Consider the following 14,016-nt stretch of genomic DNA (forward strand, 5'->3'; position numbering starts at 1 on the left):
GGGAGAAGCTGGAGCTCCAGGCACAGGGATGGGTGACATTGGCTTCAGAACCAGACTAAGCAGGTTGTACATGAGTGCTGGATGGGATGAGCACATCCATTGCTCCTCTCGGAATGAAACCAGTTCACCAAGAGATAACTCCTGCATCCACAGCAGCCTGCTGCTGGGGGAACAACCCAACAGTGCATTAATGCTGTTTATCATCTAAACTTCTCCTCTCCACTGGCTCAATAAGAGAAATGAAACAGGCCATGGGAATTAAGAGCAGTTGCACAATATTAATATCCTGGGGGCATTGTTTGAGCTGTGTCCAGAGATCAGATGGAGATTCCAGCGAGTCACAAGGCATTGATAAGCACAGAGAATATGAGCTGTACACTCACTACAAAACAGCAGCCTTATTAAAAGCAGGGCAGTTAAAACTGAACCCAGAGCTGTGCAGAGGTGGACTCTGGACCCTGGGGCCCAACTTCTGTTGGATATGGCCCCCCAAAGGAAAGGGGTTTGTAATCCAACAGACAAGTCAGCCCAAGCACTGGGCAGCCCACTGGGCCATAGGGGTGAACAAACCCCACACACATCACCCCTGCTGACCATGGGTGCACAAACCAACCCTGCTCAGGGTTTCAAAGTAATGCTATGGCAGGGAGCTGAAACCAAGCAAAACCCTGCCAACCCCCCCAAAAATAACACAAAAACATCCTTTAAAGGAAAAACCTCAACAAATGTGAAGCAAGAGCGGAGCTGCTCACCACAGCGCTAGCAAATAGCCCTGCATCCACGGCGAGGCAACCTGCAGCTCCAAGACTGATGGAGCGAGGCTTCCGTGAGCCAGCAGCACTCCCTGGGAATCCCATCTGCACACAGCAAGGGCCCAGCAGGCTTCCCAAGCTGGACAAGTGATTTTCCAGATGGTGAGAGCTGCCTCTCCGCAGGGCAGGGATGTGACTGGCATCAGCATCAGCATGCAGAGCCCATCCTGTGCGAGGAGCCAGGCTCATGGGCTGCAGGTGAGGGCAGGGGGCAGCTGGCAGCATAAAGCAAAGTGATATGTTTTCCTAACCCCTGTTTTGTGTTTTTGGGGTAAATAATACAGTTTCTCTTGGTAATGCAGCAGGCAGCCCTGCATAAGGAACACCACCAACAAATCCCAGTGTAAGAAGCCTGGTAAAGGGGAAGATGTTCTGTGTCTCCTGAAAGAGCAGCAGGGACAAGCAGGATGGGCTGGATGCAGCCACTGTCCCCTGCCTGGAGAAGGGAGTAGTGCCACCAGCAGGCAGGGAGCCCAGCACTGCCGAGGCAGCACAGCAAGGCAGCATTCACATCACCTTACATGGGCAGGTATCTGTCGGCTCCTGGCCCCACTGAACCTCACTGTCCCTCTGCTCTTACTGCATCCCCTTCACACTGACCTAGGTTCAGCTAAGCAAGAGCATCTTTGCATCTCCTCAGTGAGCTCTAAACAGCATCCTGACCATTCAATCAGGTCCCCCTTAGTGGTGAGAAAGCTTCCTATGACTCAATCAGGTTTTCCTAGGTTGAATGGTGCTTGGAGGAACTTGCTCTAGTGGAAGATGTTCCTCCCATGGCAGGGGTTGGAACTGGATGAGCTTTAAGGTCCCTTCCAACACAAACCAGGCTGGGATTCTAGGATAAAGCAATGTTTAACAACAATGTGAAAGTCTGAACATGCTAATAAACTGATATAGTGATATGGGTATCACATCAAATAGAATCATCACATCATTTACTTTGGAAAGGACCTTTAAGATCACTGAGTCCAGCCATTAACCCAGCACTGCCAAGGCCACCACTAACCCATGTCCCCAAGCACTTCAGGGATGGTGACTCCAGCACTGCCCTGGGCAGCCTGTTCTAGTGCTTGACAGCCCTAATATCCCATCCAAATAGCTTTGTTTGCAGCAAACATGTGAAGAAATCCATCTGTGAGTCTTTGCTGTGAACACACCAACACCTCCATCTTCAACTGCCACATCACAGTATCTGCATGTGCCTCCAGAAAGTACGTTTTCTTGTTTTCCTATTGTGTTTTTATGCATGTGAGCATGAGGGTACCATCTGTTATTGATATATAGGACCCCATAAACATGCAGATTGATTCTCCTGGCTTACATAGAATCATCATTTAGCTTTGTTTGTATTAAACAGGAACAGGTTGTTTTAATCCCCATACTAACGCAGTGAAAACCCTTCAGGCTTCTGCAGATAAGGATGCTTCAGGTCAAATCACATCTGATGTTTGCAGCTCAGATATAGGGAAAGTCCAAGTCTGGGTTCAACTGCTTTGCTAAACCCCAGCTTTAGCTGGGATTCTTCCTGTCTGGAAGGCACACGGATGCTGCTTGCTTATTGAACAGCACCAAGAGGTGATGCAGGCCACCTTTGCTCATGGTTGTGAGACCACACAGCTCACTGGGACCTTCCCATCAGGACACCACCACTCCCTTCACCTGGGCATGCTTCTGTGCCATGCTACCACAACAGCACCCCCTGATCCCATCCCAGCCTCAGCCAGGAGTGGATCCCAATGCTCCCACCTTCCAGCTGCCTTTCTCCTACCCACAGCCACTGAGACACGGGCACATCCGAGAGGTGCACTGCTGGAAATACCATCAAAATACCTGGGGTCTTCACTGCACAAAACCTGCCATTGAGTGCAGATTAACACAGAGCTTCTATTCCCAGCCAACCTGCTCACCTGGAATGGGCTGCTCTGCTCAGGCAGCCAAACCCCTCCACAGGGGATGGAGAACAGCTGATGGCTTGTGCCAGTGCCCTGGAATAGGAGCCTGGCTCCCGATAAGCAAAGCAGAGCTCGAGAGAGCAGCACTGAGCTACCTGCACCATGGAACAGCAGCTCCAACATCAGCCTTAGACAAAACCAGAGCTGACAGCAGAGGAGGGAGATGCTCCCTTTGATCAGGTAATTGCTGCTGACTGCGAGTCAAGGAGCTGCGTCCTGGTTAACTCTCCATTTGCTTCCCAGCCAGTGATCTCTGATGAGGGTTTGTCTCTTGGCTCGGGCAGCACGAGGCTTTCAGGATCAAACGGTTCTCATCCCTGTGCTGTGCAGCAGTAAGTGATAACTGGCACCAGCATAGAGTGAAACCGAGTGGGAACACCACCATTGTTTCAGAGGGCAGTGAAATACCAACCCCTTCACATGCAGGAGTGAAGGCTCCTCCAATTGATTGTCCTCTGGACTGATATGGGGTTGGGTTTGTGCCCTCTTGCAAGACCCATCACATACAACACAGGCAGCCTCAGTGCCTCTGCAGGTCATTGAGACCTATTTCACTGTGTTCCAGGGGGAACACAACCGGCTGGTTTCCATCTTACTGACAGCTCTTAAACACCACACTCATTTCTAATCGAGCCTCCTGGTGTAGCAGTTCGGTGGTGATGAGGAATGTCACGAGTTTGGGTGCACTTCCTCAAAGAACAGTTGTACAAAGGGAACTGCCACTTCCAAGTAAAACCCACAGGAATTCATAAGAGCTGAGCCCTCCCTGCATGGCTGAGCAGCCTCCCAGTTCCCAAAGTACCACTGCAGCTACACCCAGCAGATGTTCCAGTCATGGGCTCTTCTCGTCTATTTACAGCATTCCCATCCTGACTGATGCAACAGCAATGAAGCTGACAGTGAGACTCAACCCTGCTCCAGCCTCCGCTCCCTCAGGCGCTATGGGTATAATGGTGTTCACAGCATCACCAAAAGCATCCTTCCTCCATCCTGCTGCCTACTGGACTTTCCCCTCATGTCCTGGCTGATGACATGAATAATGGTACCAAAAGCCTGTGGAAATTCCCCCTTTGATCACCAGTGTTTCTGACTCAAGGACTTGATTTTCCCATGTTTCCAAGGATGCCTGGACAGCATCCCCCTCCCTGTGCCCACGGCATCACCTGCAGCAGCTTCTCCCACGGGACAAGCAAATACTCCTCCTTATCACCAGTGCTGAATCCTGGCAACACTGGGAAGAGGCTCTGAAATGCCGCAGTGGGAGCGTGAAGCGCGAGATGTGTCATTTGTAGATGGAAACGCTATTTTGGGGCAAAGAATGCTCAGATGTTTTAAATATTAACTGTTAAAAGCAAACATTTAAATTCCTACACAAACATGTATTTATAGCACTGTTTGATACTGCCTGGCTGAGATGGGGCTCGGTCCCAAGCAATAACCACATGCATGATAACATCAGGACCTAGCCAGCTTTATTCATCACAACCCAAGCCAGTGCACACTGCATCTAAGTCTTGCCTAGAGCCAGCCCATAGATAGCTCAGGACATGGGGCAATGCAGAGCTTCACTGCAAATTGAGAGCTCTGGTAATGGAAATACTGCCCTGACCCAGCAGTACTGGGGCAGTGAACTGGAGGTGGCCCAAGGGAGAGCTCATCACAGCTATGGGGAAAGCGCTGCAGGATGAAGGGTTTGAAAACGGGTTAGAAACCACAGTTATCTTCTCTGAGCATCATTTTTCCTTTCAAGTAAAGATGCACAAAGCTCCCCTGTTGGTACCTAACAGAGAGGAGGATTTCTGGGCAGATGCCCTCAACCCCCACATCCCAGCCAATGCTCCCATTTCCTCCTGACCTTCACTTGAGCAAAGCCAGGCCTTTGGTCCTACCTGAACTTCTTCTCAGTGTAATGACACAGAACAGATCTAGGTGGTATTTTTACTTGGTTTCAGTACATATACACAAATTAACACAAGTTGTGTTGTAGGAGCACACCAGAACACAACTGGGGTTTGCCACATTCCCCTGGAGCAGAGCAAGAAGAAGCTGGGACCATGCACATAGGACTGCACACTGCTGAAGGTGCATGGACATCTCTGCATGTCCCCCCCCAGCAGAACATGGCCCAGCCCTTACCCCTTTGCAGATCGCCACAGCCTCCTTGGACATGGACTTGGGGTAGGCAACATTGTGCTCCATGATGGACTGGAAGAGCTCATCTTCATCTTCCCCCTCAAAGGGAGCCTAGAGTGAAGCAAACAGAGGTTCAATGGTGTTTCCTGGCCTCTGAGCTTCCATGTGCTCTGTGATCCCAGCCATAAGACCAGTGCTGCCTGCACTGCACAGTGCCCTGTGTCTCAGTGCTGCATCCCCAGCACCGAGGAGACACCCCCCAACCGTGTGCCAGCAGCAGAACAAATCACAGCTCGCAATGGAACCTAACCCAGCCCCATAGGAATCAATTAGAATTCAATTACCTGGCCAGCTAACATTTCATAGAGCAGGACTCCAAATGCCCACCAATCCACAGACTTCCCATAGGGCTGATAAGCAATTATCTGAAACAACACAAACAGCAGGGTTACACTCCCATTTTTAACCTGTTGGCACAACACAAACCCATTTCCAGCTGTAGTCCAGGTCAGAAGGACAGGTTATTTACTGAGACATCAGCCCCTGACCGGGGGGAGCTGCAATTACAAACAGCATGTGGTAGGCAGAGGGTTCAGCAGCTTTAAATCATCAGGTCTCAAGTGTGCACTAAACATTAGACACACAAACAGAATATTTGCTGTATTTGAGTGAGATTCACTCTGATTTAGGTGGAACTGCTCCATATTCGCTGTGCTCTCCAGCCTGGGCACAGCCGGATCCATTGGAGCAGGAGCTGTTCCCATGCACCCTCATAGCCGGATGCATTGGAGCAGGAGCTGTTCCCATGCACCCTCATAGCCGGATCCATTGGAGCAGGAGCTGTTCCCATGCGCCCTCATAGCAGGATCCATTGGAGCAGGAGCTGTTCCCATGCACCCTCATAGCCAGGTCCATTGGAGCAGGAGCTGTTCCCATGCACCCTCATAGCCGGATCCATTGGAGCAGGAGCTGTTCCCATGCACCCTCATAGCCGGATCCATTGGAGCAGGAGCTGTTCCCATGCACCCTCATAGCCGGATCCATTGGAGCAGGAGCTGTTCCCATGCACCCTCATAGCCGGATCCATTGGAGCAGGAGCTGTTCCCATGCACCCTCATAGCCGGATCCATTGGAGCAGGAGCTGTTCCCATGCACCCTCATAGCCGGATCCATTGGAGCAGGAGCTGTTCCCATGCACCCTCATAGCCGGATCCATTGGAGCAGGAGCTGTTCCCATGCACCCTCATCCCCTTTGGAATTTGTCTCCCCCACTAAAACCAGTGCAGTTGGTTTGACATCTCAGCATGGAGTTTATCCCTGTGTGGATGGTATGTGGCCCTTTAAAACCAACCTGCAGCATACAGGCAGTCAAACCCCTCTGCATCCCAGGCTGCCAGTTTGCTTTGTGATATATATTGAGGAGCATCCCTCACAAGCAACCCAATAACTGGCAGCCCTCCCCTCACCCCAGCAGTGCGGCTGTGCTGGAGCTGGGATCTAACTCGGAGGTTTGAGCTTTAAAAATACCAGCATTTATTTTGGGTAAGGCACCAAACCACAAATTGTGTTTTCCATGATTCACTCGGCAAAACCTGAAATACCCCAAATTCCACCATTGTGTGAACCGGCAGCAAAGCCCCTTAGTGAGCCTGCCGCTGTAGAGTGGGTGCCCTCACCCACGTGTGTTGGTGCTTTGGGGTACCTACAGCTGAACCCCATAGAGGGGTTAGCTCCTTGCTATTGAAACTCACAGCAAACCCACTTGCTCCCCCTAAGCACGGGGGTCCCATCACCCTCCATCCACATCCAAAGGGAGCTGTAACAGGTCCCACGTGGGGACCACAGGAGGAGCCGGTCTTCCATGGGTCTTACACTCCGGTTTAGTTGCTGGGTGGCTGGTGCTGGGCATCACTGCAGTGCTCAGGCTCTGACAGGCCCCGGGCTCTGCCATCTGTTACTTAATGCAAAACAATTACGTGATGTATTCATCCTAATTGCAGGGTTCTATTCCGCAAAGATTCCTGCACTCCAGCAAAAATGCAAATCATATGCTAATCATGGGAGGACGTACGAGCAATCCAGCTCCAGAGGACTGTCCCCAGGCAAGGCTCCAGACCCATGGGCAAATCACAGAATCATGGAATGCTTTGGGTTGAAGGGACCTTAAAGCTCATCCAGCTCCAACCCCTGCCATGGGCAGGGACCCCTTCCACTGGAGCAGCTGCTCCAAGCCCCTGTGTCCAACCTGGCCTTGAGCACTGCCAGGGATGGGCCTTCAGCCTCAAGAGTCTTCACATTCAGTAACTCTGCAGTATCCAAAGGGATACAGGGCAAGTGCTGCCATCCCACCTGAGAAGAGGTGACTTCCATCCAGCTCCAATCTTTTCTGCCCTGGTCCTGGTCCAGCCACATGTCCAAGCACAGTGATACAACCCCAGCTGCCTTGACAGCATCCTGTGGTCTGGCCAGACCCTTCCCATCAGGATCAGATACTGACTTTCAAGCTCTGAACTTCCTTGACCGAGTGCATTGCAAGTTCCTTCCACTTGCTCTTTAGATGATGTACGAGAGCTCTGGGAAACTGAGGTGCGAACTGTTCATGCCATAAAGGCCTTTACAAGAAAACAGCACTTAGGAGAAATCCTTGCAGGAAAGCATCTCTGCAAACTGAAGTCACTGATGGTATGGTGAGGAAGGTCAGAACACAACAGGTTTTGTTCAGAGGGAGGCACACTAATGGGGTATCTGCGCTCAGTACTTGTACCCTTGGCACATAGCGCTGTATCTTAGAATAGAAAAGGCCCTAAAAATGGGTCAAGCAAATCACAGGACATGTTTACCCTGAAGATGTGTTGGCTTGAGAACACTGCAGGGAGGAAGTGTGGTCCAGCAGGAGGACCCTGGAGTGCTGCAGGCTTGGCTGCCCAGCTGGAGAGCACAGCAGAAGGGCATCCCCACTGTTGCCAGCCACAAAACAGGGGGGTGTAAACTCACTCTTTGAGACCCACTATAGCAGATTCAATACCCTCCCTGTGTACTGCAGGGATCTGCATCCTCATTTTACACTTCCTGATTTTCTTTGGGGGAACAAACAGTTTGAGCAAGGAGAGGAGAATGAGTTGCAATGATGATGCTCAGGCAAACACCAAGGAACTGGTCTTTGTCCTGCTTTGAAAGAGCATTAATCACACAGCAACAGGGCTATGGACCAACAGAACACCAGTATCAATCTTGGTAGGATGCAGGTATGCAACACACATTGGGATGAGTAATTAAACACTGCTGTGGCTGCAGCAAGACACAATGCAGATCAGCACAGGAGCACCTCTAACTATGTCCCAGCAAAGAGAACCTCTTCCTCTAAGATATTTAAATGAATGAATATTAAATCTCATCATTGAAAACTCAGTGGAAGGAGAAGATTTGAGAGGGAACAGACATTAGGGAACAGTTACCACCTGAGTTTCACAAGCCTGACATGAAATGGCACCTCATAGCACTTCATGTGTCATGTGTGACTCCATCAGATGAGTAATAACCCAACGTAAAGTCACTTTGGAGTGATGTAGAGCTGTAGACAAGAAGCCTCCCTGCACCAGACACAGCCCTCCACTGCGAGCAGCAAGCTGGAGACACTTAAAGGGTTTCACTTCACATGGAAACATTATCCACTGATAATCCCACTTTTCCCACTGGTCTCATTGTGCTGGAAGTGCTGTCACACATGGGCTGAGCTCTGGGCTCATCTTCTCCAGCAGCAAGGAAGCGTGTGAGGAGCAGCCCTTGGTGGGTGCCAAGGACCAGACAGGCGTGGTGATGCCAGCAGAACACACTGCAGGGACACCAGCACAGAGGATCTGCTGTACTCGGAGGCAGAAGCAGGGCAGATAGCCAACAGGGCAGCAGATCCAGCATCACTTCCTTAGGTAGCCCTTGGGGACAGCCAGTGCCGAGGGGATGGACTTCCCAGCCTGATGGTGAATTAACTAATGTCCCTGTTCCGATCAGCTGCCCAAAGCAAGGTCATCCCATGGAGAAGAGCATCAACCAGGCTGCTGGAACACACACAGAACAGCAGTGGCTGCCTCTGCAAACCCTACCTCGGGTGCAATGTAGTCTGGAGTGCCGCAGAAGGTCTTGGTGGTCACCCCGTCCCAGATGTTCTCCTTGCACATGCCGAAGTCTGCGATCTTTATGTGCCCCTCGCTATCCAGCATCACGTTGTCCAGCTTTAGGTCCCTACAAAGCAAAGCAGAGTGATGACACAAAAGAACATGCATGAAGCCATCCAGCAAGGGCACAATCTGTTGGCTCCAGGAGTGAGCTCTGGCTTTGTCTCACACCCAGGCTCTTTGCAGGGTAACACGGGGGGAAATGAGCACCAATAAGCCAGGGCTCTGTCAGGATGAAGTGTTTAGTTTACTTTTAACCCACAGGAACCCCATGCTGGGTAAATAGCTTTAAGTGTCTGAGGGAAACACTTTCATCTGCCAGGGAGGCAGATTTAATAGAGCCATTTTTTTGCACCTATGGAAATCAAAGTGTACTTAACGCTCAGCAGCGATGCAGCAGCACCTGCTCAGCAGACATCCTGCATCACCTGCGCTGTGCTCCCCCATGGAAACACCAATGAAAGAGCCTTTCCATCCGGTCCTCAGCCATGGGGTATCTGTTACTTGGATCCAACCCTGGGGGACCTTTGCTCTTCAGCACACACTGAAGAGGCAGTTACAGAGCTCCATATCTTACCCCCGGCCCCTTCAGCCCTGGCTCCAGCCGGAAGGACCATTCCATAGCCAACGCTCAGTATTTCATGTGCAATTTGTACATTACCAGCCATGTAATTACCACACAGTCCTGAGATATGGGACACTCCTGGTTTATGTTCTGTGCAGTAAAGTGTTACTCAAAGGTCTTCAGTTCAATACTGGGGCATGGCACAAGATTTCCCTGACCTGAGTGTGACAGTGAGGTCCAAGGCAGGTGAGCAACCTGGAGAGGGGCTTGGGACAAGGGATGTAGGGACAGGCCAAGGGGAATGGCTTGAACCTGCCCGAGGGGAGACTGAGCTGAGCTCTGAGGCAGAAGCTGTTCCCTGTGAGGGTGCTGAGGCGCTGGCACAGGGTGCCCAGAGAAGCTGTGGCTGCCCCATCCCTGGCAGTGCTCAAGGCCAGGTTGGACACAGGGGCTTGGAGCAGCTGCTCCAGTGGAAGGGGTCCCTGCCCATGGCAGGGGCTGGAGCTGGAGGAGCTTTAAGGTCCCTTCCAACCCAAACCAGGCTGGAATCCTATGGCCCCATTGGGAACAGCCTGCTCAGCAATGCCATGGGGCTGCACAGTGCACAAGGCTTATGTGCAGTAAGCACCCAGTGAAACAAACAGTGTCATTTACAACTTGCTGTTTTCTAACACTGTTTTATCCAATTATTGTGTCAGTTCTTAGAACCCTGACAGGCCAAAGGCAGATGACACAGCCTGGATTTGGAGGAAGGAAGGAAGAAGTGGCACTGGGGACTGACAGGCCTAGAATCTCTCTGTAGTGGTTGATGGCATAAAACATCACTCACATCAGGTTTGCTCCACTTCTTTCATCTTCAGAACAGTCTTGAGCATCTCCTGACTTCACAGCTGGCATCTCTCTTTTGCAAAGCACTTAATGGTATCTGACACTCATTAGGATGCTCTGCTCTAGCTCTGGCTTTGGGAATACTCAGGAGCAGGGATGAGGAGCAGTACACTGATTTCAGTGCTTAACCAGAGCCTGGTCCAGCATCATTAATACCAGGATAAGTGCAGATAAGGCCATTCATAAGTACATGCTCTGGTGTTAATGGTAAGAAAACAGTGCCCTGCAGCAGAACAAGTGACTCAGCATCAGTCCATGCTGCCAGTATTCGTGTTGTATGGGTTGAAGGGCATGAAACAGAGCAAGAGAGGAACCAGAGCAGCCCTCCTATAAAACAGGGACAAAGACGGGGACCTGCTCCAAACCCAGCCACACTTTGAGGCTCACAGCCCTGGTCTGGGTGGCAGCTGCCAGACTCCATCCATGGCAGGAGCATCACAGAGCCCTGCACAGCACCATGGTCCTGACACCGCTCTGGCTGCAGCTGCAGCCCTGAGGGGAAGAGAGGAAGGAGGAACTTGCTCACCTACCGGTAAATGATGCCTTTGCTCTGCAGGAAGAAGAGGCCGATGGCTATTTCTGCTGCGTAGAATCTGCAATGAAAGGTTTGAAAGGGACACCCATCATTGAAGGAGACGAATGGAAATGAAAACCTTCCCAAAGCAACCGCACCCAGTGAAAGGCATGGGGCATACGTGACCAAAGGATAGAGAGAGCCCGACATAAACCCACCAGACAAGCATTGCAGGGAATGACACAAGCTGGCATCACCGGCATCGGGCAGGGATGTGATCACATTGCTGTGGGCTAGTGGGGGCTGTCACTTTGTGTTAGACAAACTCGCATCAAGCAAGAGCTGTTTGCTATTGTGCGCTGCCAATGGGGCTTGAGAAGTTATCTGTCATCTTGGGAGGCTGAGGAGATAACACACAGGGCCACTGCCTGCTTTACAGAGCATTCTGGGTCTGGGAGGACCCTGCCAAGAGCCCAGAGCATCAGCTCACACCCACCAGGCTCTGCTCACCCGCTGTGTCTTTGTCTAAGCAGATGAAGGCTTTCACAGACACATTCTGCTCTGTCCATGTTACAGGGAGCAGGAGCCAAAAGCCATCCATTAACAGCCAGGTTGGCAACCCCAGTAGAGGAGCCAAAGACCCAACGTCCCTCTTATGCCATGGGTGCTACTATGGAGGTCAGTTATTTGCCTGCCAACCACTGCAATGTATCCCAAAGATGAGCTGGAGGTACCAGCACCCTTGGCACCAGGCAGAATCATCCCACACCTTCTGATTCCTGCTGGCCTCCCTTTCTGTCAAGGCACCACAAATGCCTGTGGCTTGGGCTATCTTTCCAGCTGCGTGACAAAGGTACATCCAATACCTACCCCTAAGGTGCCAATGAGGGCTACTGAACTTACACAGCATGTGGCTCTTTAAACCTCCCAACCTGCTGGATCTGGTACATTAAGTCCCCACCATTCACATATTCCATCACAAAATACAAGCGATCCTAGAGGGAAAACGAAAGCAAACAATTAGCAGCACAATTATCAGAGCAGGGAATCCGCAGGGGTCGGAGCTGACAGCTCCAGCCTGGAGTTCTCATGGCAATACAACTGTCATCATTGCCCTCCCCAAGGGGTGCAGGTGGAGCTGGTGCTCACACAGAGCCCATCAGACACATGTGCCCATTGCTTTGCAATGCTCTGCTCTTTAGCTCTGCACCTCTGCACATCAATCCAATGGGGAAGGCGAGTGGAGGAATTCCTAAACCAGCTTTTTCACCTCCCATTGACCAATCTGCTCTCATTGTTCACCGAGGCCGTGTGCAGGGTGCTGGAGCAGACACCTCCCTGTTGGTATCTCACCAGGCTCTGCATAGCTTCAGCTAAGAGATGCACAAGAGGCAGGAGTTGCCATGAGCAGGCAGTGATCGATGTGATTTGGCCAGGCACCAACAGGGATGTGCGGCATTCCCAGCTCCCCAGAGCTACCTGAGATGGGGAGGTAGAGGAATACTGCACCCCCCCATCCCCATCCCAGCCTGGGCTGAGGCTGTGCTTAATGGTCACACATTGTTAATTAAGTAATTGTTAACAGTAGGACAAACAGGTCAATCCTCCTCTCCCACAGCCACAGAGCTGCAGACCTGAGGAATTCCCAAGCAAGCTTCTGAAGGGATGTGTTTTGCTCTGCACCATGCACTGCCCTATTGCTGTGGTAAGCTGGTGGTGGTATAGAACAGTCAGCTCCTAGAGCTGTGGTGAGCTGGTGGTGGTGTGGAACAGTCAGCACCTAGAGCTGTGGTGAGCTGGTGGTGGTGTGGAACAGTCAGCACCTAGAGCTGTGGTGAGCTGGTGGTGGTGTGGAACAGTCAGCACCTAGAGCTGTGGTGAGCTGGTGGTGGTGTGGAACAGTCAGCACCTAGAGCTGTGGTGAGCTGGTGGTGGTGTGGAACAGTCAGCACCTAGAGCTGTGGTGAGCTGGTGGTGGTGTGGAACAGCCAGCACCTAGAGCTGTGGTGAGCTGGTGGTGGTGTGGAACAGTCAGCACCTAGAGCTGTGGTGAGCTGGTGGTGGTGTGGAACAGTCAGCACCTAGAGCTGTGGTGAGCTGGTGGTGGTGTGGAACAGTCAGCACGGCTCCTGCATCCATTGGCAGTGCTGGATGTAAGCCCAGTCCTCAAAACATTGCTGGGAATTCTAGAAACTGTGGGTGACAATCAGTGCTGAGAGCAGCAAGGCAAGAAGCAAGACCTGAGCATTGCCACAGAATCAGACTGATAGTCCAAAAGAAGCTGGATCTTCTCATGCTGCATCCCAAACAGAGCCCTGCAAGTCCTGGGAGGCCTGGGCAAGTAGGAGCTCCACTCACCAACAACTTCCCCTGTGGAACTGTGCTCTTGGAACCACTTCCCTCTGATGGTTCACAGCTCTGTTTTCTAATGGGAATTGCCTGTGAGGAAGATCCTGCAAGGTTGCCTAAAGCATGGAATTAAACTGCTGTGGGATGTTCCTCTGGGAAGGGGAAGCAGCAGCTCTCTACCACCATTGAGTGGGTCCTCCTTACCAGCAGGCATCTGATGCAATAAAGACCTTAAAGCTCATCCAGTTCCAACACCTTCCACTGGAGCAGCTGCTCCAAGCCCCTGTGTCCAACCTGGCCTTGAGCACTGCCAGGGATGGGGCAGCCACAGCTTCTCTGGGCACCCTCACAGTAACTCATTATATTTCCCATTCCTCATTTCCCCCTTAACCAAACCCTTCCCTGCTTCCCAGACAGCAAGGATGAGCACCCAGAAGATATGCAAATGTGATCATTAGCACAATAAGGGCTATGGAATAACTTGGGTAATCAGCTCCTCCACCCATCACAGCCCCAATGCCCAACCCACCCTGAGCCTCAAAGGTAGTTAAGACTGCACCAGAGGGGCAATCAGGCTGTGTAAAACATGTGGCACTGATGGGAGAGGAGAGATTTTGGCTTATGAGTGGGA

At 51.5% G+C, this 14,016-nt stretch overlaps 1 protein-coding gene across 2 annotated transcripts in view; it reads right to left on the minus strand.

The window, feature by feature from the left end:
- PRKCB (protein kinase C beta) overlaps positions 1-14,016 on the minus strand; it is a 102,662-nt gene that overhangs the window by 12,932 nt on the left and 75,714 nt on the right. For both annotated transcript variants that reach the window (XM_034065603.1, XM_034065602.1), the window contains exons 11-15: positions 11,940-12,031; positions 11,053-11,115; positions 8,998-9,136; positions 5,242-5,322; positions 4,901-5,008 (exon numbers count right to left, since the gene is read on the minus strand). In XM_034065603.1, coding sequence (XP_033921494.1) covers positions 4,901-5,008; positions 5,242-5,322; positions 8,998-9,136; positions 11,053-11,115; positions 11,940-12,031 — 483 coding nt within the window. The remainder of the gene's footprint in view (positions 1-4,900; positions 5,009-5,241; positions 5,323-8,997; positions 9,137-11,052; positions 11,116-11,939; positions 12,032-14,016) is intronic.

This window comes from Melopsittacus undulatus, chromosome 8 (genome assembly GCF_012275295.1).
Source record: "Melopsittacus undulatus isolate bMelUnd1 chromosome 8, bMelUnd1.mat.Z, whole genome shotgun sequence".
NCBI classification, from domain to species: domain Eukaryota; kingdom Metazoa; phylum Chordata; class Aves; order Psittaciformes; family Psittaculidae; genus Melopsittacus; species Melopsittacus undulatus.